Source organism: Salvelinus alpinus, chromosome 14, assembly GCF_045679555.1.
Source record: "Salvelinus alpinus chromosome 14, SLU_Salpinus.1, whole genome shotgun sequence".
Taxonomy (NCBI): domain Eukaryota; kingdom Metazoa; phylum Chordata; class Actinopteri; order Salmoniformes; family Salmonidae; genus Salvelinus; species Salvelinus alpinus.
The window spans coordinates 54,007,380-54,033,937 of NC_092099.1; the positions used below are offsets into that span (position 1 = coordinate 54,007,380).

The following is a 26,558-nucleotide window of genomic DNA, read 5'->3' on the forward strand; positions in this document are numbered from 1 at the left end:
TGGCACATGAATGTTGTTAATCAACAACCATATCATCTGAAGATTCCATTTAGCCTGGTCCCAGATCTGTTTATGCTGTCTTGCCAACTGCATTGTAGTCATTGTCAAGGCAAACATGACAAATTCCATAAGGAGTTGGCAATAGAGTAGAAACAGACAGGCACCCAGGCTAGATTACATTTGCATTACTAAAAAAGGGATTTGTGTATGAAAATGTGCACTAAACCTACAATAGCAGTAATTTGGAAAGGCTGCATGGTCACAATTCTAAATGTATTTAACAATGACTTCTCAGTTAATTTCATAACAAAATCACCTTTAAGTTGCACACAAATGAAAGTGATAAAACGTGTCACTCCTAGAACATATTAAACACCTAAACAGTGTTGCAAGGCAGGCAGTGTATGGGAAGCTAATCTCTAACTGTACCATAGTATCTAATAAAACATGGTACTGATTATAGCACAAAAAGACTTATACCTAGAGCACTCCATAACCGTTGGCTCCAAGAAGGGTCAACTGAAGTGGATGACGCTGTTAGAGAGAGGGGGATAGAAAAGTCCTGGCCAGGGTTGGGGTCAATTCCATTTCGAATTGACAATGTAAAATGTTTGACTCGAACCCTGGTCCTGGCCAGTCATGGGTTCCTTCATTTGGACTGATCTCCAGACAGACAGACAGACACCAAACCAGACGGTGAACAGAAAAACAAACATTTAAAAATAGAAGATGATTAAAAAAACAAAACAAACAAAAGATATCTCTGAACAAGGACAAATACACACAACATTAATGAAGCAGGTTGGAAATGATCAGCTGATGAGCTGCCCCCTTAACTGTTTTAAAGAGGCAAATCAAGACAAGGAAAAGTACTTATTTCACACACTGTTTCAAAACATTCATCCCTTCCAAACAGGCCGTGGTGGGTGGTAGGTTGGCATTTGGTCTCCTCCGGTGGGTCTCCACACCTCTCAGACAGACACTGACCTTTGTGACAATCTAGGGGTGTTCCAAATGACTCTCTATTCCCCAAATAGTGTGCTACTGTTGACCAGAGCTCTATGAGTCCTGGTCAGAAGTAGAGCACTACATAGGGAATAGGTTGCCAGTTGGGACACAAGCCTACACAGGCATACCTCATACCATTGCCATAATTTTTTCATAAAGGACAAAAGAGGGGGAGGATTGTGTCATTGTACTGTGTCTGTTGGTGGGGATATGCTGCTGCTCACTCAGACAGCCCTGATAGTATTGCACGGCCTGCCTTTATAGGAGAGGCTGCTGATAGTAGGCCTGTTGCTGCTGTGGGGCCTGCTGCGATGGAGCAGCCATTTGATAGGAGGCTGGAGGCAGGTTGGCGTTCTGATAGGCCGACATGTCCATCTGTGGGGCCACACCCATCTGTGGAGGGTATCCGGCAGGTGCATATGGTACACTGCGGTGAAGAGACAGAATGGTACAATATTAGCTACCTACTACCTAACACAAGCATTAAGAGAGACATTTAACACTCTTAACACAGGAGCAATGCCACCCCCAAAAATGTAATACTCACAAATCCACTAGTGGGATGTCTCAAAACACAAACATGCAGACACAAGAATGGCCTCACAAAATGGCTGCCATTTAGCTAGCTAGTTTCCTAGTCAAGGCTGGTATACAAAGGAGACATGCAACCCTGTAAAGTACTGGTATACCGAGAAAACGTGTAACCCTGTAAAGTACGAGGCTTACCTGTAAGGAAGCTGTGCTGGCTGACCGTTGGGAGATGTGACGTTAGGGGGGAGTGAGTGGAGGGGTCCGGGCTGGTCAGAGCCCATGTAGGCCTGCTGGGCTGGGGGGCCCTGGGGCATCCCTGGAGGCATGTAGGAACCACCAGGCTGACCTGGGTAACCCTGAGAGAGGGAGGGGGGGAGCAAAAAGAGAAAGTTCAAATTGGGTAAAACACATTTCATAGTACAGTGTACATTGCATTACTCCACTAAACTATACATTACTATACAACCAACATTACTAGAATGAAAATCACATTGTATGATTTTTAAGTAATTAATTAGCATTTTATTGCATGACATAAGTATTTGATACATCAGAAAAGCAGAACTTAATATTTGGTACAGAAACCTTTGTTTGCAATTACAGAGATCATACGTTTCCTGTAGTTCTTGACCAGGTTTGCACACACTGCAGCAGGGATTTTGGCCCACTCCTCCATACAGACCTTCTCCAGATCCTTCAGGTTTCGGGGCTGTTGCTGGGCAATACGGACTTTCAGCTCCCGCCAAAGATTTTCTATTGGGTTCAGGTCTGGAGACTGGCTAGGCCACTCCAGGACCTTGAGATGCTTCTTACGGAGCCACTCCTTAGTTGCCCTGGCTGTGTGTTTCGGGTCGTTGTCATGCTGGAAGACCCAGCCACGACCCATCTTCAATGCTCTTACTGAGAGAAGGAGGTTGTTGGCCAAGATCTCGCAATACATGGCCCCATCCATCCTCCCCTCAATACGGTGCAGTCATCCTGTCCCCTTTGCAGAAAAGCATCCCCAAAGAATGATGTTTCCACCTCCATGCTTCACGGTTGGGATGGTGTTCTTGGGGTTGTACTCATCCTTCTTCTTCCTCCAAACACGTCGAGTGGAGTTTAGACCAAAAAGCTCTATTTTTGTCTCATCAGACCACATGACCTTCTCCCATTCCTCCTCTGGATCATCCAGATGGTCATTGGCAAAATTCAGATGGCCTGGACATGCGCTGGCTTGAGCAGGGGGACCTTGCGTGCGCTGCAGGATTTTAATCCATGACGGCGTAGTGTGTTACTAATGGTTTTCTTTGAGACTGTGGTCCCAGCTCTCTTCAGGTCATTGACCAGGTCCTGCCGTGTAGTTCTGGGCTGATCCCTCACCTTCCTCATGATCATTGATGCCCCACGAAGTTAGATCTTGCATGGAGCCCCAGACCGAGGGTGATTGACCGTCATCTTGAACTTCTTCCATTTTCTAATAATTGCGCCAACAGTTGTTGCCTTCTCACCAAGTTGCCTGCCTATTGTCCTGTAGCCCATCTCAGCCTTGTGCAGGTCTACAATTTTATCCCTGATGTCCTTACACAGCTCTCTGGTCTTGGCCATTGTGGAGAGGTTGGAGTCTGTTTGATTGAGTGTGTGGACAGGTGTCTTTTATACAGGTAACGAGTTCAAACAGGTGCAGTTAATACAGGTAATGAGTGGAGAACAGGAGGGATTCTTAAAGAAAAACGAACAGGTCTGTGAGAGCCGGAATTCTTACTGGTTGGTAGGTGATCAAAAACTTATGTCATGCAATAAAATGCAAATGAATTACTTAAAAATCATACAATGTGATTTTCTGAAATTTTGTTTTAGATGTGTACCTATGATAAAAAATGACAGACCTCTACATGCTTTGTAAGTAGGAAAACCTGCAAAATCGGCAGTGTATCAAATACTTGTTCTCCCCACTGTATATATATATATATATATTTGTAATAATGACAATTACAACAATACTGAATGAACAATGAACACTTATTTTAACTTAATATAATACATCAAATAAAATCAATTTAGTCTCAAATAAATAATGAAACATGTTCAATTTGGTAAATATAATGCAAAAACAAAGTGTTGGAGAAGAAAGTAAAACTGCAATATGTGCCATGTAAAAAAGCTAACATTTAAGTTCCTTGCTCAGAACATGAGCACATATGAAAGCTGGTGGTTCCTTTTAACATGAGTCTTCAATATTCCCAGGTAAGAAGTTTTAGGTTGTAGTTATTATAGGACTATTTCTCTCTATACCATTTGTATTTCATATACCTTTGACTATTGGATGTTCTAAAAGGTACTTTAGTATTGCCAGCCTAATCTCGGGAGTTGATAGGTTTGAAGTCATAAACAGCGCAATGCTTGAAGCATTGCAAAGAGCTGCTGGCAAACGCAGGAAAGTGCTGTTTGAATGAATGCTTACGAGCGTGCTGCTGCCTACCACCGCTCAGTCAGACTGCGCTATCAAATAATAGACTCAATTATAATATAATAACACTGAAATACGAGCCGTAGGTCATTAATATGGTCAAATCCGGAAACTATCATTTCGAAAACAAAACGTTTATTCTTTCAGTGAAATACGGAACCGTTCCGTATTTTATCTAACGGGTGAAATTCTGGCAAATTAGTTCGCAATGAGCCAGGCGGTCCAAACTGTTGCATATACCCTGACTCTGTGTGCAATGAACGCAAGAGAAGTGACACAATTTGCCTAGTTAATACTGCCTGCTAACATGAATTTCTTTTAACTAAATATGCAGGTTTAAAAAAAATATACTTCTGTGTATTGATTTTAAGAAAGGCATTGATGTTTATGGTAAGGTACATGCGCTTTTGTTAAACTCATCCCCCGTTTGGCGAAGTTGGCGGTCTTTGTTAGGAATAAATGGTCTTCACACAGTTCGCAACGAGCCAGGCGGCCCAAACTGCTGCATATACCCGGACTCTGTTGCACAGTACGCAAGAGAAGTGACACAATTTCCCTAGTTAAAAGAAATTCATGTTAGCAGGCAATATTAACTAAATATGCAGGTAAAAAAATATATACTTGTGTATTGATTTTAAGAAAAGCGTTGATGTTTACGGTTAGGTACACATTGGTTCAACGACAATGCTTTTTTCACGAATGCGCTTGTTATATCACCCGTTTGGCGAAGTAGGCTGTGATTCAATGATAAATTAATAGGCACCGCATCGATTATATGCAACACAGAACAAGCTAGATAAACTAGTAATATCATCAACAATGTGTAGTTAACTAGTGATTATGTTAAGATTGATTGTTTTTTTATAAGATAAGTTTAATACTAGCTAGCACCCTACCTTGGCTCCTTGCTGCACTCGCATAACAGGTAGTAAGCCTGCCACGCAGTCTTCTCGTGGAGTGCAATGTAATCAGCCATAATCGGTGTCCAAAAATGCAGATTACCGATTGTTATGAAAACTTTAAAATCGGCCCTAATTAATCGGCCATTCTGATTAATCGGTCGACCTCTACTCCATAGACAAACATTGTCAGTAGAATGGCCTTACTGAAGAGCTCAAGGACTTTCAACATGGCACAGTCATAAGATGCCACCTTTCCAACAAGTCAGTTTGGGGGAAAAAAATCCTTGCTCGAGCTGCCCCGGTCAACTGTAAGTGCTGTTATTGTGAAGTGGAAACGTCTCGGAGCAACAATGGCTCAGCCACGACGTGGTAGGCCACACAAGCTCACAGAACGGGAACGCTGAGTGCTGAAGCGCGTAGCGTGTAAAAATGGTATCTCCTCGGTTGCAACACTCACTACCAAGTTCCAAACTGCCTCTGGAAGCAACGTCAGCACAAGAACTGTTTGTCGGGAGCTTCACGAAATGGGTTTCCATGGCCGAGCAGCCGCACACAAGCCTAAAATCACCATGCCAAGCGTCGGCTGGAGTGGTGTAAAGCTCACCACCATTGGACTTTGGAGCAGTGGAAATGCGTTCTCCGGAGTGATGAATCACACTTCACCATCTGGCAGTCCGACGGCCAAATCTGGGTTTGGTGGATGGCAGGGGAGTGCTACCTGCCCCAATGCATAGTGCCAACTGTAAAGTTTGGTGGAGGAGGAAAAATGGTCTGGGACTGTTTTCCTGGTTCGGGCTAGGGCCCTTAGTTCCAGTGAAGGGAAATCTTAACGTAACAGCATACAATGCCATTCTAGACGATTCTGTGCTTCCAACTGTGGCAACAGTTTGGGGAAGGCCATTTCCTGTTTCAGCAAGACAACACCCCCGTGCACAAAGCGAGGTCCATACAGAAATGGTTTGTCGAGATCAGTGTGGAGAACTTGACTGGCCTTAACTCCATCAAACACCTTTGGGATGAATTGGAACGCCGACTGTGAGCCAGGCCTAATTGCCCGACCTCACTAATGCTCGTGTGGCTAAACGGAAGCAAGTCCCCGCAGCAATGTTCCAACATCTAGTGGAAAGCCTTCCCAGAAGAGTGGAGGCTGTTATAGCAGCAAAGGGGGGGACCAACTCCATATTAATGTCCACGATTTTGTAATGAGATGTTCGACGAGCAGATGTCCACATACTTTTGGTCATGTAGTGTATGTGACAGTGGTTAGATAGTTTGTTTCTCCTGACCTGAATGGGGACTTGGGAGGCAGGTGCGTATTGGGGCTGCTGCTGCGGTTGCTGCTGGGACTGCAGTTTGGAGTAGGCTGTGTAGAACGGTGCCTCGTTCATCAGTTTGTTATAGAGCTCCAAGGCCTCCAGCACCTTCACATTCAGCTCAGACAGCTCAGAGTGTTGCCTGCCAGGGAGGGAGGGAGAGAGAGTGGGAGGGGTGGAGATAGAGGTCATCACGACACTAGTAGGACAAAGACTGATGATCGTAGCGATCATCCAGATACATATATATATATATATATATATATAGTCAATATGAACTATATCAAGTATGTATAACTACATACAATTTGAATAACTCTGTACAACATATATGCCTAACCAATATAAATAAAACTCTGACATGCAATTGAAAATATAGTCCATTATGAATTACATTATGAATTTTACCTGTCAATGTCTTCCAGCTTGTCATCAATCATTGGATTCATCTGCTCACAAGCACCTGGATGGGTAAAGCATTGATAAGGTGAGGCTAAACAGACAAAAACAATGTGAGTACAGTGGTCAAGCCAACTACAATGTGTGTGTGTGTGTGTGTGTGTGTGTGTGTGTGTGTGTGTGTGTGTGTGTGTGTGTGTGTGTGTGTGTGTGTGTGTGTTAGAAAATAGTCCAACTGCAGTGTCAGTGGGCATGGCTGTGGCTACATGGCTACTAGGATTTATCAGAGCATTAAGTCATCGTTTTATACCCTCCAGTTGGACCAGCTCTTGGCAGTCAGGTGCTGCATCAGCAGGGTCTGTGTTCTGGAGCAGATACAGCGCTCTATCCATCTTCTCCTGCAGAGACAGAGGTGGGGAGAGGGAGGAAGAGAGGGGAGAGACAGAGGAAGAGTGAGAGAGAGGGGTGAGGATGAGAGAGAGAGGAAGAGAAAGGGGGGTGGGGATGAGAGAGAGAGAGGGAGGAAGAGGGGTGGGGATGAGAGAGAGGGAGGAAGAGGGGTGGGGATGAGAGAGGGAGTGAGGAAGAGAGAGGGGGTGGGGATGAGAGAGAGGGAGTGAGGAAGAGAGAGGGGGGTGGGGATGAGAGAGGGAGTGAGGAAGAGAGATGGGGGTGGGGATGAGAGAGAGGGAGGGAGGGAGGAAGTGAGGGGTGGGGATGAGAGAGAGGGAGGGAGGAAGAGAGGGGTGGGGATGAGAGAGAGGGAGGAAGAGAGAGGGAGGAAGAGAGAGAAAAGGGTGATGAGTGAGAGAGGAAGAGAGGGGGGGGGATGAGAGAGAGGGGGGGAGGAAGAGAGAGGGGTGGGGATGAGAGGGAGGGAGGGAGGGGTGGGGATGAGAGAGAGAGGGGTGGGGATGAGAGGGAGGGAGGAAGAGAGGGGTGGGGATGAGAGAGAGGGAGGAAGAGAGGTGAGGATGATTGAGGGGGAGAAGGGGGAGGAAGAGAGAGAGAGAAAAAAGGGAGAGGTGGGGATGAGAGAGGGGGAGAGGTGGGAGAAAGATTCTTATTATACGATGTTACATTGCAACTTTGTATAACAAGCAATGTTAGACTTTATTAACCATTCTAAACATTTTACTAAGTTACAACTGACAGACTGATGAAGAGGGTTTTCAATGGCCAAACGATCAAAACTGATGGTGGACTGATTATATCTAAGAAGAAAAGATACATGATGATATAACATGATTTAGGACTACATGTATGGACAGTCATGCAGTAGGTCCGGTACGTAGAACCACCCACCTCATCTATGAAGACAGGCTCAGGCTCTACGTTGGCTTCTATGCTGGGCTCCTCCGGGGCTGGTGTCTTCTCTACATACGTTACTGTTAGGAGAGGGATTTACATTTTACACATTTAGCTAATGCTCTTATTCAGAGCCACTTTAGAGTCAGGATTTAAAACATGAAACCAAACACTAGACTAGAAGGACTATGGTGGTACAAGAGTGAGGTATGGTACTGGACAGGATAAAGCGGGGAAACGTACCTAGTTCAGGCTCAGTGTTGAGGTTGGTCGTGACAAAGTTGGACGGGAAGAGACCTACTCCTCTGTGGTTCTCTCCTTTCCACCAGTTTGGGTCACTGTGGCATCAACATGGTTAAATCAGTTAAAACATTCTTGTAAGTAAACACTTCCCATTATAAATTAAATGAATGCATGCATTGCAAAACAACAGACATGTAACTGAAGAACTTTTGTTCCCATATTTGCCTATACAGTAGGCCATCATATGGGTCATCACAGCAGGGGGGGTCAGAGCCAGGTTTCCATAGCAGCATGTCGTCAGCTACCTGTCGTCCAGGACGAGGATGAGCTCTCCGGTCTTGAAGGTGAGCTCGTTGTCCTCGGCCGCCTCAAAGTCGTAGAGCGCCCGCAACTTCCGGGAGTCCCTGCTACCCCCGCCCCCGTTGGTATTGAAGGGGGGGTCGGCGGTCACGGTGAGGGGTCGCGCCTCCACATACTGCTTCTGCTCCTGCAGGGACAGCTCGATGGCTGCAGATGGGAGGAGGACAGAGGCAGCGGAACAAAATTTAAATACACTGCGTCATTCTCAATGATTTTAATGTGTCTAATAAATGTATTAATTCATTCATCAACATGCACAATTCATAATGTAATACGATGTGGTATTCTAGAATCTAATATTATTTGTACCTTTGGCCAGGTCGTCATCGTCAGATGGTTTACTAACAGCAGGAGTGGTGCCCTTTAGGCTGGACCCCTGTTGATAAGAGGTGTTTGGTTAGAGAGAAGCCTTCCAGAGCAGAGGGGATTTGGGATTAGCTGTGACTGTGGTGCCACCTGTAGGGATTGATAAGTACTACAGGCTTTACAGGCAGTATTTTGGTAGTAAACAGAGCGAGTAAAGGCGTCAGCATGCTTTGGTTCGGCTAACCCAAACTCGGCTAGGTGAACCAAACTAATGTGCTTGCATACTCCCTTAAAAGACCTTGCTTGAAAAACATGAAAAAAGCAGCAATAGTACTGTTTGTCCATCTTGAGACGCCATAGCGTCAGAATTCATCTAAAATAAGAAATCGGTTATTCATTTACGTTTTGTAGAGACCACACTGTGCAGCTGTATTCATCGACCTGGCCAAGGTTTCCGACTCTGTCAATCACCACATTCTTGTCGGCAGACTCAACAGCCTTGGTTTCTCAAATGACTGCCTCGCCTGGTTCACCAACTACTTCACAGACAGAGTTCAGTGTGTCAAATTGGAGGGCCTGTTGTCCGGACCTCTGGCAGTCTCTATGGGGGTGCCACAGGGAGCAATCCTCGGGCCGACTCTTTTCTCTGTATACATCAATGATGTCACTCCTGCGTAGAGGTGAATCAGAGAATCACCAGCAGCAAATGACACCATTCTGTATACTGTGGCCCTTCTTTGGACACTATGCTAACTAACCTCCAGACAACCTTCAATGCCATACAACTCTCCTTCCGTGGCCTCCAACTGCTCTTAAATGCAAGCAAAACAAAATGCATGCTCTTCAACCGATCACTGCCCGCACCTACCCACCCGTCCAGCATCACTACTCTGGACGGTTCTGACTTAGAATATCTGGACAACTACAAATACCTAGGTGTCTGGTTAGACTTCCAAAATGATTTCCAAAATGAAATCTAGAATCGGCTTCCTATTTCGCAACAAAGCATCCTTCACTCATGCTGCCAAACATACCCTAGTAAAACTGAATATCCTACCAATCCTTGACTTCGGCGATGTCATTTGCTGGAGCGTGTGCTACGGGTGGGTGTTGCTATGGTAACCAGTGAGCTGAGATAAGGCAGAGCTTTACCTAGCAAAGACTTATCGATGACCTGGAGCCAGTGTTTTTGGTGACGAGAGCATACAGGTCGCAGTGGTGGGTAGTATATGTTCTTGGGGCGTTACTACAGACCCAGGTTTGATCCCAGGCGCACAATTGGCCCAGCATTGTCCAGGTCCCGGGATGGTTTGGCCAGCCGGGATTTCCTTGTCTCATTGCGCTCTAGCGACTCCTTTTGGTGGGCCAAGCGTCTGCAAGCTGTCTTCGGCCGCCAGCTGGACAGTGTTTCCTCCGACACATTGGTGCGGCTGGCTTCCGGGCTAAGCGAGCAGTGTGTCAAGAAGCAGTGCGGCTTGGCAGGGTTGTGTTTTGGAGGACGCATGGCTCTCGACCTTCGCCTCTCCCGAGTTCGTAGGTGAGTTGCAGCGATGGGACAAGACTAACTACCAATTGGATATCACGAAATTGGGGAGAAAAAAATGGGGTAAAAGTCAAAAATAATAAAACCTTTCTTTTTTTTAAAGACATTGCGGTTCAAACGGCTCTATTTTCCAGGTGAGGCACATCCAGGCCATCTGGCACCAACATTGTCAATTGAAACAAATAAAAAACAAACTATTTTAGGAAGGGGGTAACAGAGTTAGTAGTGAGGGGAAACTGCCTGGCCTATACAATAATAGAGGCAACACTGGGTTAGGGTGATAGACGATAGGTTGTTGACTACATTACCTGTGACCCAGAGGATGGGAAGACGACCCCTTCCTCTCTCAGAGACTTGATGGTGGCACTGACCAGACTGAGCTGTGGATCTTTCTGGAACCCATCACACCACTCCACCATCATCCCCTTCAGTTTGTCACACACCTTGCTGTGGGCCTGCATTGGGGATAGTAATAATTATTATTAGGCTACTTATTTGATAGAGGTAGATACAAACAAAACATTGACACAAAGAGCCAGCTGAATGATAATAATGGCGCCAGAGGGGATGGCTGCCGTTTTACGGGCTCCTAACCAGCTCTATTTTGTGTGTTTTTTTCACATTGTTTGTAAATTATTTTGTACATAATGTTGCTGCTACCATCTCTTATGACCTAAAAGAGCTTCTGGACATCAGAACAGTGATTACTCACCTCCAACTGGACTAAGATCTTTTCTTCATTGAGTCCAATGCGAAGGATATACTGCTCTCCCAAGACCAGGCCCAAAGCCCTGTCACTCGCGTGAAGAAAATACGTAGATACAGGGGGAGGAGGTCGAGCTGCCTTGTGAGAATTCAACGGCAAGTGGGTAAACCGCAACTACCATCTGTCCTACTGCCCAACGTGCAATCACTGGAGAATAAACTGGATGATCTACGATCAAGACTATCCTACCAATGGGACATTAAAAACTAATATCTTATGTTTCACTGAGTCGTGGCTGAACGACGACACGGATAATATAGAGCTGGCTTGGTATTCTGTGCATCGGCAGGACAGAGCAGCTACGTCTGGTAAGACGAGGGGCAGGGGGGGGTGTCTACTTGTCAATAACAGCTGGTGCGCGATGTCTAATATTAAAGAAGTCAAGGTATTTCTCGCCTGATGTAGAGTACCTTATGATAAGCTGTAGACCACACTATCTACCAAGAGAGTTCCCATCTATATTATTCGTAGCCATCTATTTACCACCACAATCCGATGCTGGCACTAAGACTGCACTCAACTAGCTGTATAAGGCCATAAGCAAACAAGAAAAAGCTCATCCAGAAGCAGTGCCTCTAGTGGCCGGGGACTTTAATGGAGGCACACTTAAATCAGTTATACCTAATGTCTACCAGCATGTCACATGTGCAAACAACTCTAGACCACCTTTACTACACAAACAAAGCTCTCTCTCACCCTCCATTTGGCAAATCTGACCATAATTATATCCTCCTGATTCCTGCTTACAAGCAAAAACTAAAAAAGGAAGTACCAGTGACTCGCTCAACACGGAAATGGTCTGACACAGATGCTACGCTACAGGACTGTTTTGCTAGTAGACTGGAATATGTTCCAGGTTTCATCCAATGGCATTGAGGAGTATACCACCTCAGTCACCGGCTTTATCAATAAGTGCACAATGTCATCCCCACAGTGATAGTACGTACATATCCGAAACCAGAAGCCATGGATTACAGGCAACATCCGCACCGAGCTAAAGGCTAGAGCTGCAGCTTTCAAGGAGCGGGAGACTAATCCGGATGCTTTAAAGAAATTCCACTATGCCCTCAGACGAACCAGCAAACAAGCAAAGCGTCAATACAGAATTAAGATTGAATCCTACTACACCGGCAATGACGCTCGTCAGATGTGGCAGGGCTTGCAAACTATTACAGACTACAAAGGGAAACCCAGCCGCAAGCCTACCAGATGAGCTAAATGCCTTTTATGCTCACTTCGAGGTATGCAACACTGAAGCAAGCATGAGAGCACAAGCTGTTCCAGACGACTGTGTGATAACGCTCTCAGTAGCCGATGTGAGCAAGACCTTTAAACAGGTCAACATTTACAAGGCCGTGGGGCCAGACGGATTACCAGGACGTGTACTCAGAGCATGCGCGTAACAACTGACTTCTGTCTTCAAATACATTTTCAACCTCTCCTTGCCCGAGTTGAGTTTATTTTTTACAGGGACAGTGCACATTAGAGTCTGTAATACCTACATGTTTCAAGCAGACCACCATAGTCCCTGTGCCCAAGAAAGCTAAGGTAACCTTCCTAAATGACTACCACCCCGAAGCACTCACGTCGGTAGCCATGTATTGCTTTGAAAGGCTGGTCATGGCTCACATTAACACCATTATCCCAGAAACCCTAGACCCAGTCCTATACGCATATCGCCCCAACAGATCCACAGATGACGCAATCTCAATCGCACTCCACACTACCCTTTCCCACCTGGACAAAAGGAACACCTATGTGAGAAAGCTGTTCATTGACTACAGCTCAGCTGCGTGGCCAAGCATAACTCCAACAGCATCATTAAGTTGGCTGACGACACAACAGTGGTAGGCCTGATCACCAACAACGATGAGACAACCTATAAGGAGGTCAGAGACCTGGCAGTGTGATGCCAGGATAACAACCTCTCCCTCAATGTGAGCAAGACAAAGGAGCTGATCATGGACTACAGGCAAGGAGGGCTGAACAGGCACCCATTAACATCGGCGGGGCTGTAGTGGAGAGGGTCGAGAGTTTCATGTTCCTTGGTGTCCACATCAACAAACTATCATGGTCCAAACACACCAAGACAGTCGTAAAGAGGGCACAACAACACATTTTTCCTCTCAGAAGACTGAAAAGATTTGTCATGGGTCCCTAGATCCTCAAAAAGTTCTATAGGTGCACCATCGAGAGCATCCTGACCGGTTGCATCACCGCCTGGTATGGCAACTGCTCGGCATCCGACTGTAAGAAGCTACCGAGGGTACTGCGTACGGCCCAGTACGTCACTGGGGCCAAGCTTCCTGCCATTCAGGACCTATATACTAGGCGTGTCAGAGGAAGGCCCTAAAAATTGTTAAAGACTCCAGTCACCCAAGTCATAGACTGTTCTCTCTGCTACCGCACGGAAAACGGTACTGGAGCGCCAAGTCTAGGTCCAAAAGGCTCCTTAACAGCTCTTACCCACAGCCCATAAGAATTAATCAAATGGCCACCCGGACTATTTACACTGACCCCCCCCCCTTCCATTTGTTTTTACACTACTGCTACTCGCTGTTTATTATCTATGCATAGTCACTTTACCCCTACCAAAATGTACATATGACCTTGACTAACCTGTACCCCTGCACAATGACTCGGTACCCCCTGTAATATAGCCTCGTTATTGTTATTTTATTGTGTTTTTATTGTGCTACTTTTTAATTTTACTTTAGTTTATGTAGTAAATATTTTAGTATTTGAGTAACTCTATTTCTTGAACTGCATTGTTGGTTATGGGCTTATAAGTAAGCATTTTGTATTCGGCGCATGTGACAAATAAAATTTGATTTGATTTAATTGTTATGCTTGCTCACGTGTGTGTAAGTCTGAACATCCTAAATTCATCACAAATATTGCAAAAGAAAAAACTTGAGACGGCTTCCGTACCCTGCTCAACACAGTTCGGACTTCAGTGGCAAACTCCCGCGAGCAGATCTCTAAGTGAAATATTCTTCCACTGTTATTGACACAGGCAGCCAGCAACTGTAACAAGGAGAAAAGCCAGGTTAGTACAGTAGTCAGTATAGATGATTTATGTAGAAGTTTCACATTACAGCAAGAGAAGTAGCCTAACGCTTTTATTCACTTCCACATATCCACATTTAATTGAATAACAGAAACATTTATTAACATTAATAAATGTAACGCCATTGAAATTATGCATGATTTTATGACAGAGGGAGCTAAAGTTGACTGAGTGAGGAGAGAGGTCTAAAAATATAACAGCCATGTGAATATCTACCCTAATGGTGAGTCAGAGAGAAGGATCACATGGTCTGAGGCTTAGCATCATCACTCTATAACAACTCTAAGCAGCAGAGAGAACAGAACAAAGCAGTAAAAAAACTTATCCAGGGCCATGGATCATCACACTCTGGTTGACTGGCTACCCAGAGCAGGAGAATTACGAGCTCAGAGCTCTATAACTGCCAAGAGCAGCAGGAGATGGACCACTCTTCCCAAATACTTTATTACGTCAGACTGGAGGGTGTCACTGAGGCTTATGGCAACAGTCAGAGAACTTTTGATCCACCAGCCTCACTGTCTGAACTAGAGGTCGACCGATTAATCAGAATGGCCGATTAACTTCTTATGGCTGAAGGGGCAGTATTGAGTAGCTTGGATGAAAGGTGCCCATTGTAAACGGCCAGCTCCTCAGTCTCAGTTGCTAATATATGCATATTATTATTAGTATTGGATAGAAAACACTCAAAAGTTTCTAAAACTGTTTGAATTAAGTCTGTGAGATTAAAAGAACTCATATGGCAGGCTTTTGGATCTTTTATGGGGGTGCCATATTTTCAACCAAGCTCTTATTCAAAATACAGAGAGATATGGATGGGTTTTCCCTTCCTACGGCTTCCACTAGATGTCAGCAGTCAATAGAACTAAGTCTGATGACTCTAATGAGAAGGGGGGTCGAAGGAGACAGAATTTAGTATGAGGTGCCAAGAGGTGACCATGCATTCAACACACGAGAGAGGCAGCTCTGTTCCATCTCTCAATTGAAGTCGATTTAATTCTCCAATTGGAACGTTATTCAAGATGTATGTTAACAACATTCTAAAGATTGATTCAGTACATCGTTTGCCATGTTTCTACTGACTGTAACGGAACGTTTGGACATTTCGTCACGTTATAGTGGTCGCGCTTTGAGACTTTGGTTAGGGTATTTGGTAAACAATTCGAAAGTAGCTAATTTGACATAAATAACGGACATGAACGAACAAAACAAGCATTTATTGTGGACCTGGGATTCCTAGCACTGCATTCTGATGAATTCATCAAAGGTAAGGAAACATTTATCATGTATTTTCTGGTTTCTGTTGAGTCCAACATGGTGGCTAATTTGGCTAATCATCTAAGCTCCGTCTCAGATTATTGCATGGTTTATATTTCCGTAAAGTTTTTTTTAAATCTGACACAGCGGTTGCATTAAGGAGAGGTATATCTATAATTCTATGTGTATTACTTGTATTATCATTTATATTTATGTTGAGTATTTCTGTTGAAACGATGTGGCTATGCAAAGTCATTTGATGTTTTTGCAACTAGTGAATCTAACGCCTCAATGTAAACTCAGATTTTTTTATATAAATATGAACTTAATCAAACAAAACATGCATGTATTGTGTAACATGAAGTCCTATGAGTGTCATCTGATGAAAATAATCGAAGGTTAGTGATTAATTTAATCTCTATTCTGGTTTTTGTGAAGCTATCTTTAGCTGGAAAAAATGGCTGTGGTTATTGTGGTTTTGTGGTAACCTAACATAATCGTTTGTAGTGCTTTCGCTGAAAAGCCTATTTGAAATCGGACACTTTGGTGGGATTAACAACAAGATTACCTTTAAAATGATATAAAACACATGAATGTCTGAGAAATTTTAATTATGAGATTTCTGTTTTTTTTTTATTTGGCGCCCTGCACTTCGACTGGCTGTTGTCATATCGATCCCGTTAACGGGACTGCAGCCATAAGAAGTTAATTAGGGCCGATTTCAAGTTTTCATAACAATCGGAAATCTGTATTTTTGGACACCGATTTTGCAGATTTTATTTTATTTTTTACACCTTTATTTAAACTTCTTATGGCTGCAATCCCGTTAATGGGATGATATGACAACAGCCAGTGAAAGTGCAAGGCGCCAAATTCAAATAACAGAAATCTCAATTAAAATTCCTCAAACATACAGGTATCTTATACCATTTTAAAGGTTATCTTGTTGTTAATCCCACCAAAGTGTCCGATTTCAAATAGGCTTTACAGCGAAAGCACCACAAACGATTATGTTAGGTCACCGCAAAATCACAGAAAAACACAGCTATTTTTCCAGCCAAAGACAGGAGTCACAAAAAGCAGAAAGAGATAAAATTAATCACTAACCTTTGATGATCTTCATCAGATGACACTCAAAGGCCGATACCGGCTTTTTTTGGTCCTCCAATAATCGGTATCGGCGTTGAAAAATCATAATCGGTCGACCTCTAGTCTGAACCAAGAAATTCACACTCAGACTTTATACAAGCAAATTGTTTAAACTCTGCTATCCATCCCATAGCAGGATTCATGACTCATTAACTGTGTCTATGATCGCAGTCACTAAACAAGCTCCAGGGCCTGACACCATGCTGAGACTAAAACACCTGACCTTACACTAACCCCACACCCTATGCAGACTATTTCTCTATTGACATCGGTTTATTCATGTATAATAAAACCTGTTACACAGTTAAGCAGTAGGTTTTTCAACGGTCTACCAAATGATATGCAGCTTTTGCTCCAGGTGTCCTGAATAACACAATAAAGAACTCACGGTGAGGGCCTGCATGGCAACGTGTGGGACCTTGTGGTTGACTCGCTTCATCACGGACCTCAAGCAGTCCTTGGCTCTGGGAGAAGAATGGCAGGTAGAGACATGGTTATTATGGCTCAAGTAGAAGGTTATTCCGACATGAGTTTTCCAAAAGTATACCATCTTCAATATACAGTTACAGTGCCTTCAAAAAGTATTCATACCCCTTTACTTATTCCACATTTTGTTGTGTTACAGCTGCAATTCAAAATTGATTAAAAAAAATTGAAAATTCACCCATCTACACACAATACCCTATAATAGCAAAGTGAAAACAAGTTTAGACATTTTTGCTAATTTATTTTAACTGAAATACAGAAATCTAATTTACATAATGACACTCCAAATTGAGCTCAGGTGCATCCAATTTCCTTTGATCGTCCTTGAGATGTCACTACAACTTGATTGGAGTCCACCTGTGGCCAATTCAATTGTTTGGACATGAAACACAGCTGTCTATTTAAAAAAGGTCCCACAGTTGACTGGGCATGTCAAAGCAGAACCTAGACCATGAAGTCCAGGGAACGGTCTTTAGATCTCAGGGATAGAATTGTGATGAAGCATATACGGTTGAAGTCGGAAGTTTACATACACTTAGGTTGGAGTCATTAAAACTCGTATTTCAACCACTCCACAAATTTCTTGTTAACAAACTATAGTTTTGGCAAGTCGGTTAGGACATCTACTTTGTGCATGACACAAGTAATTTTTCCAACAATTGTTTACAGACAGATTTCACTTATAATTCACTGTATCACAATTCCAGTGGGTCAGGGGTTTACATACACTAAGTTGACGGTGCCTTTAAACAGCTTGGAAAATTCCAGAAAATGATGTCATGGCTTTAGAAGCTTCTGAAAGGCTAATTGACATCATTTGAGTCTATTGGAGGTGTACCTGTGGATGTATTTCAAGGCCTACCTTGAAACTCTGTGCCTCTGTGATTGACATGATGGGAAACTCAAAACAAATCAGCCAAGACCTGAGAAAAAAATTGTAGACCGCCACAAGTCTGGTTCATCCTTGGGAGCAATTTCCAAACGCCTGAAGGTACCACGTTCATCTGTACAAACAATAGTACGCAAGTATAAACACCATGGGACCACGCAGCCGTCAAACCGTTCAGGAAGGAGACCCGTTCGGTCTCCTAGAGATGAACGTACTTTGGTGCGAAAAGTGCAAATCAATCCCAGAACAACAGCAAAGGACCTTGTGAAGATGCTGGAGGAAACAGGTACAAAAGTATCTATAAACACAGTAAAACGAGTCCTATGTCGACATAACCTGAAAGGCAGCTCAGCAAGGAAGAAGCCACTGCTCCAAAACCGCCATAAAAAAGACAGACTACGGTTTGCAAATGCACATGGGGACAAAGCTCGTACTTTTTGGAGAAATGTCCTCTGGTCTGATGAAACCGAAATAGAACTGTTTGGCCATAATGACCATCGTTATGTTTGGAGGAAAAAGGGGGATGCTTGCAAGCCGAAGAACACCATCCCAACCGTGAAGCACGGGGGTGGCAGCATCATGTTGTGGGGGTGCTTTGCTGCAGGAGGAACTGGTGCACTATACAAAATAGATGGCATTATGAGGGAGGGAAATTATGTGGATATATTGAAGCAACATCTCCAGACATCACTCAGGAAGTTAAAGCTTGGTCACAAATGGGTCTTCCAAATGGACAATGACCCCAAGCATACTTCCAAAGTTGTGTCAAAATGGCTTAAGGACAACAATGTCAAGGTATTGGAGTGGCCATCATAGCCCTGACCTCAATGGTATAGAACATTTGTGGGCAGAACTGAAAAAGCGTGTGCGAGCAAGGAGGCCTACAAACCTGACTCAGTTACACCAGCTCTGTCAGGAGAAATGGGCCAAAATTCACCCAACTTATTGTGGGGAGCTTGTGGAAGGCTACCCAAAACATTTGACCCAAGTTAAACAATTGAAAGGCAAAGCTACCAAATACTAATTGAGTGAATGTAAACTTCTGACCCACTGGGAATGTGATGAAATAAATAAAAGCTGAAATAAATAATTCTCTCTACTATTATTCTGACATTTCACATTCTTAAAATAAAGTGGTGATCCGAACTGACCTAAGACAGGTAATTTTTACTCGGATTAAATGTCAGGAATTGTGAAAAACTGAGTTTAAATGTATTTGGCTAATGTGTATGTAAACTTATGACTTCAACTGTATCTGGGGAAGGGTTTAAAACAATTTCTATATTGTTGAAAGTTTCCAAGAACACAGATGTCTCCATCATTGGGAAATTGAAAAAATATGGAATTACCCAGACTCTGCCTAGACCCAGCCGTCCGGCCAAACGGGCAAGAAGAACCTTGGTCAGGGAGGTGACCAAGAACCCAATTACTACAGAGCTACAGAGTTCCTTGGCTGAGATGGCAGAACCTGCCAGAAGGACAACAGACTCTATAGCACTTCACCAATCTGGGATTTATGGGAGAGTGATCAGATGGACGCCACTCCTGAGAAAAAAAGCACGCTTGGAGATGGCAAAAATGCACATGAAAGACAGATCATAAGGCGAAAGATGTGGTCTGATGAGAGAAAAACTTCTTTGGCCTGAATGCAAAGCGCCATGTCTGAAAAAAAATCAAGCCCAGCTCTTCACACGCCTAATGCCATCCCTACTGTGAAGCATGGTGGTGGCAGCATCACGCTATGGGGATGCTTTTCAGCAGGTAGGGACTAGGATACTGGTAAGGATAGAGGGAACAATGAATGGAGCCAAATACAGGCAAATCCTTGAGAACCTGCATCGACCTTAGACTGGGGGCGAAGATGTACGTTCCAACTGGACAATAACCCCAAGCATACAGCCAAACCAATGCTGGAATGGATTCAGAACAAGAATGCGAAAGTCCTTGAGTGGCCCAGCCAAAGCCCAGACTTGAATCCCATTGTGGTAAATCTTGGAAGATTGCTGTTGACCGCCGCACCCCATCTAGCTTAAGAGATTGAGAATGTCTGCAAGAAATAATGTGAGAAAATCCCCAAATTCAGATGTGCAAAGCTGATACAGACAACCCAAGATTACTCAAGATGACTCAAAGCTGTAATCACTGCCAAAGGTATTTCTATAAAGTATCAGGGGTTTGAATACTTATGTAAAATAGATCTGTATTTCATTTTTAAGAGATTTGCAAACATGTTTTCACTTTGTTATTATGGGGTATTGTGTGTGTGTGTGTGTGTGTGTGTGTAGATGTTTATTTTAAAAATATTTAATCCATTTTGAATTCAGGCTGTAACAACAATTTGGAATAAGTCAAGGGGTATGAATACTTTCTGAAGACACTGTATTTACATTTAGTAGACACTCTTATCCAGAGCAAATTCCAGTGGTGACTGCATACTTTTTCATACAGATATGAATATGAATTGCATTTTGAGTCACTGCTATTCAATGCCATAGCTATTTAAAAAAAATCATAACCAATAACCTCAACCTGAGTCCTGGAGTTAGTTTAGAGCAGTGGCATTATAACTTGTTCAGCAGGAACCTCATTTCTCGTGAACCCACCCCACCAATAATGACAACCTTAAAATCGGTAAATTTCGATTTGTACATCAACAAATAACCTTCAATTAATTCATGTTCATCTCATATCAAGATGAAACAAAGTTAAAAGGTTAATAAAAATAAAAAAAGGAAACAAAAACAAATGTACTCAATTGTCTTTTCAAATGATCTTTCTCAAATGTTTGTATATTGTCCCATACAATAACCTGTCCTGTTCATTTTTGGTATAAAAAAATAATAATTTGAAACAATGCTGATATTTTAGAAATAGGAAGTCGGGACTTCAACTTACCCATTGGGCGTCTGTCCAACTCTGTCACAGATATCCATAATCAGAGCCCAGTCCTCCACTGTATTGGTTTCATTGGTGGCTTTCTCTGAAAATGTGGTACACCAGGATACATGTGGTTAGTTGGGAAAAGACAATCTGTGGTTGGCATGTAGTGTGTTGGGCCAACATTAACTCAATATTATACCTCTAGTTCTCATTGCTTTAGTTCACCACTATATTTGTATAGGATTGACAGTTAATACATCATTCTGGAAGTTGTATGACTAGACTAGGAATAAAGTCAATTATTCCGTATCTGATTTGTGATACAAGATGGCACAGTCACCGTGTTTCTAGCTCCTAGCCAACTTTGCAGTATTTTTTTATTTGCTCAGACCATATGTATTATTACTTAGTCACTCAATAGAAATGTCGACATCCTGGGCCTGGCTTAATTGCTTTCTTTTTACTTTCTGGATTATGTGATTGGTAGGTATTTTTTATTACGGCACTTTTTGTTGGGAGCTAGAAACAAGCATTTCGCTGCACCTGCAAATCTGTGTACGCGACCAATAGACTATTTTATTTGTGATAAAGCCATTACACATGGCTAACTACATATTTATGTACAGAGTGAAATTTGTATTATTGTAGCTACAAGGACACTTGGAGATACGAGAGCATCTGTTCCAAAGATGGTGGTTAAACTGCTCACCCTCGAGGGGGTTAGCTAGCTACAGTGCATTGGGAAAGTGATCCGACCCATTGACTTGATCAACATTTTGTTTTACACTACAGCCTTATTCTAAAATGTATGACGTTTTCCCCCCCATCATTCTACACACAATACCCCATAATGACAAATCAAAAACAAGTTTAGATATTTTTACGACTTTGTAAAATAAATCAACTGAAAACGCTTTACCAAAAGTATTCATGCAATTTACTCAGTACTTTGTTTTAGCACCTTTGGCAGCGATTACAGCCTCAGGTCTTCTTGGGTATGATGCTACAAGCTTGGCACACCTGTATTTGGGGAGTTTCTCCCATTCTTCTCTGCAGATGCTCTCAAGCTTTTGTCTGGTTGAATGGTGATCGTTGCTGCACAGCTATTTTCAGGTCTACCCAGATATCGAGTTCAAGTCCGGGCTCTGGCTCGGCCACTCAAGGACATTCAGAAACTTGTCCCGAAGCCATTCCTGCGTTGTCTTGGCTGTGTGCTTAGGGTCGTTGTCCTGTTGGAAGGTGAACTTTTGCTCCAGTCTGAGGTCCTGGAGCCGGTTTTCATCAAGGATCTCTCTGTACATGGCTCCATTCATCTCCCCCTCGATCCTGACTAGTCTTCCAGTCCCTGGCTCTGAAATCATCCCCACAGCATGATGCTGCCACCACCATACTTCACCGTAGGGATGGTGCCAGGTTTCCTCCAGACGTGGCACTTGGCATTCAGGCCAAAAGAGTTAAATGTTGGTTTCATCAGACCAGAGAATCTTGTTTCTCATGGTCTGAGTCTTTAGGTGCCTTTTGGCAAACTCCAAGCAGGCTGTCAAGTGCCTATTACTGAGGAGTAGGTTCCGTCTGGCTAATCTACCATAAAGGCCTAATTGGTGGAGTGCTGCAAAGATGGTTGCCCTTCTGGAAGGTTCTCCCATCTCCACAGATGAATTCTAGAGCTCTGTCAGAGTGACCATGGGGTTCTTGGTCACCTTGATCAAGGCCCTTCTCCCCCGATTGCTCAGTTTGGCAAGCTCTATGAAGAGTCTTGGTGGTTCCAAACTTCTTATATTTAAGAATGATGGAGGCCACTGTGTCCTTGGGGACCTTCAGTGTTGCAGACATTTTTTGGTACCCTTCCCAGATCTGTGCCTCAACACAATCCTGTCTCAGAGCTCTACGGGCAATTCCTTCGACCTCATGGCTTGGTTTCTGCTCTGACATGCACTGTCAACTGTGGGACCTTACATAGACAGGTGTGTGCTTTTCCAAATCATGTTACCACAGGTCGACTCCAATCAAATTGCAGAAAAACATCAAGGATGATCAATGGAAACAGGATGCACCTGAGCTCAATTTCGATTATCATAGAAAGGGGTCTGAATACTTATGTAAATACGTTTTTTGGAGGGGCAAAAATGTTTTTAAAACTATTTTCGCTTTGTCATTATGGGGTACTGTGTGTAGACTGAGGATAACATGTTTAAATCAATTTTAAAATAAGGCTGTAACGTAACAAAATGTGGAAACAGTCAAGGGGTCTGAATACTTTCCGAATGCACTGTATAGTATATGCATACAACGTTTGCATACAAGATCCTCCTTCCCTTTCAGTAAACTTAAAACTAACCCAACTCATGAATGCATCAAGCTAAATTAACTAACTAGCTAGATAATGTTGATCTTGTTGAATGTGTGAGCTTGTTGCAGTTTAGTCAGTCTTGTTATTGAAAATCGTTCATTACGATAAAGTGATGACACAACAACTAGCTACTAGCTAACATAGCTAGCACAAAGTCTGACCAATGACTGTCTGCTACAAGCTAGTTACCGAGTTTACCAAACCGCATAACTAGCTAGCTATGTGGATAATCTCACAATTGATCAGAACGTCAAGGTAGCTAGCTACAGACATGTAGCCTGGCTAACGTTAGCTAGCTAGTTGTTATTGGTAGCTCACGGACGAGAGGTTTCGCTATGTACGAAGCTACGGTAGTTACGCTAGGTCACTCCGAACCAAAATGCCAAATGAAGCGCTCAACTTACCAACATCTTGGTCGAATGGATTCTGCGCAAATAAAGGCATGTCTACTTCTTTAAATAAACCGACGTTGTTGAGAAAGAAAATGTAGCTAGAATATTTATTTCAAGAATATAAAAAAATCCCTTGCTCATCCATCAAACCCTGTACACTTTCACCAGTTGCTCTTCCGTACACTTAGGTGGCTGCGAAAATGCCTGAACACATTTGTGAGCATTACATGGAAAATAAATAGAACTGAAATCATATCGACACTTATTAATATATATTTTAAGATCATTAATGAGCGTACATTTAACATTGCTGTATTTCTGCATTCAAATGTATCATGTACAGGCAGATAAAAAGACACATTTTATGACCCAATAAAAAATCCCGGTGTACACTGCCACCCCTAGGGAGGAAGAAGTACGTATGAGAATATCCCAATGTTAATTTTATTTTATGATAAGGCTTTAATAATAATGGAATGGTTCGAAAAGCATGATGTATATTGCCACTCACAAAAAGTCATGCAGCAACAGCAGTAAATCGGTCTAAATTGCCACACCGATCAATATTCATAATTTGTTGTAATTAGAAATATAGGCTTTGCATACAATATTTAGTTTGCGCCAAAACAAGCACTAAACTAAACTGTTCACGGTAAAGTCAAACGCTGCCGAAACAGTCCCATAATATACCGTGCAGGCCCACTTTACGCCTTTCATTTCCTGATTTGGTGGACCGATTCCTTAGCATTGGGATTACCGTTCAACTAGCAGCAGGATATTATCAGAGATAGTTATACAAATATTTTATATTATGCTGGCAGCACGCTGATTTTGGGAGGGAATAAGAGTCCCACTGCAAAGACATGCTATATTTGGGGAATATTGATACTTTTTTGGAACTCTAGTGCATTTCAACTGTTTTGCATAGCATTGCAACTACATTTGAATAAATAAAAGGATCATTTGGCGTATTTTATTTTTAATAATGTATTACTTATACCAGCATTTATTTTGAAAGTGTACACAAAATATTGGTATGTTGGAAGCTATTGTATAGGTAGGCTATATTTAAAGAAATACACTTTTAATGAAATACAAATATATGTTATTGGAATTACTCAATATAGTCTGTAAAACTTAAATAGGTCTCCTGTGCTCGGCAACGGGTTTAATACAGAGTACTTGTAGACTCCTTACTCCACCCGCTCCATTCACTGCAATACACGGTATATGGGATACTTATTGGCTTGTAGAGAGAGCTTTTTGACCTGTCTCAGCTGAAGTTGGGTGGGAAATACTCAGTAGGGTCTCTACTAACCAAAAATGGTTTGTTTTGTAGGGGGACTGTGTCGTACATACCTAGCAGCACTTAATTCTCTTCCCCCTCCATAGCCCCCAATGCACTGTAACAGACTGTACATGGGATACATATTGGCTTGTAGAGAACTATTCCACCTGTCTCAGTGTGGTGGGAAAACCTCAAATATGGTTTGTTTTGGAGGGGGACGGTGTCGTACATATCCAGCAACACAGCTTTAAATGACCCAGCAGTATCCACGGTCCTGAAAACAATACACCAAAAAAGAAAATAAACACAAAAGCAACCTTTTAAATCAAAATAAGAAATGTAATGAATATTAACCAGGCTAGGACACAGTATAATCACACTTTCTGAACAGCAATGGAGAAAATTATTTACAAGTCTTATCTATGAAGTTTTGCCGTATCGAGCAGTGTTTCCCAACCCTGGTCCTCCAGTACCCCCAACAGTACACATTTTTACTGTAACCCTGGACAAGCACACCTGATTCAACTTGTCAACTAATCCTCAAGCCCTCAATGAGTTGAATGAGGTATGTTTTTCCAGGCTTACAATGAAAATGTGTATTGTTGGGGGTACTCGAGGACCAGGGTTTGGAAACACTGGTATAGAGTAAAGGCCTGTTACCTAGTTTAAAAGGGTAATAACATAGACAAGATTATTTATAAGCAACATTGTCTTGATTATCTTTCAAGGTCAGCAAAGGCATTAAATTGGGGCACCGATGAGAAAATGAATAGTTAAGTGTCACATCCATGAAGTACCAGATACTGTAATGCCAGGTATTTCTGAAGGGGAAGTAGTGTATCCTTTAATTCTCTTTCATACTGGTTGAGGGGATATGACACCCCTCCCCTTTTACAGGTAGGCCTATCAAATTAGAGATTTATTTTGGAAATTCTACCCAGCAATTGAAAGGGAGGTTGGAAGGAGCACAAGGGAAGGAGCACAAGTTAAAACAACATTTTTTTTAAATAAAGTATAAAACAGGTGAAAAGTGTATTTCAGACTCATATTGTGCTTGCTTCCATATGCATTTTTTGGCACATGTCAAGGCTGGCCTTGAGCTGATTTAAATCTGTAAAGATGAACCCATTACCATCGCCATTAAATTAATCTGGGTTGTTTACATGTATGCCATTCCATCATTGTTTACATTTTGTCTTTGTCTAAATTTTCATTTTATTTCACATTGGAAGCAAACCGGGTAAGCAACATAAGAGTGTTAAAGTTAAAGTTTCCCATACACTTTAGCTGAGACAGGTACAAGCTTTCTCTCTAAAAGCCAATATGTATACCATGTACAGTCTATTACAGTGCATTGCATTGGTGGCTATGGAAGGGGTAGAGAATGAAGTGCTGCTGGTATGTATGACACAGTCCCTCTCCAAAACTAAGCATATTTGGTTAGTAAAGACCCTACTGAGTATTTCCCACCCCACTTTGAGCTGAGACAGGTAGACCATTTTTCTCTCTACAGCCCAATATTCGCAACATACCAGTGTTATTGTATTTTTTTCATTATTGGTCTTAAATGTTTTTTTTATAACCATATTTCTTCTTTACTTATTGCATATTCTTGTTGTCACAATAAACGTAGCTATTGATTACAATTCAATATCATTTGAATGAGTTATCC

General features: G+C 42.7%; 1 protein-coding gene across 1 annotated transcript; it reads right to left on the minus strand.

The window, feature by feature from the left end:
• Nucleotides 1-634: 634 nt before the first annotated feature.
• LOC139539084 (signal transducing adapter molecule 2-like) lies at nucleotides 635-23,788 on the minus strand. Its single transcript, XM_071341823.1, has 14 exons — nucleotides 23,611-23,788; nucleotides 20,872-20,956; nucleotides 16,990-17,065; nucleotides 14,060-14,155; nucleotides 10,671-10,817; nucleotides 8,823-8,889; nucleotides 8,459-8,660; nucleotides 8,154-8,248; nucleotides 7,908-7,990; nucleotides 6,913-7,000; nucleotides 6,612-6,666; nucleotides 6,177-6,345; nucleotides 1,735-1,895; nucleotides 635-1,435 (listed from the first exon to the last, which is right to left on the minus strand). The coding sequence occupies exons 1-14, from the start codon at nucleotides 23,648-23,650 to the stop codon at nucleotides 1,267-1,269; spliced, it is 1,533 nt and encodes a 510-aa protein (XP_071197924.1). The 5' UTR covers nucleotides 23,651-23,788; the 3' UTR covers nucleotides 635-1,266.
• Nucleotides 23,789-26,558: the final 2,770 nt, after the last annotated feature.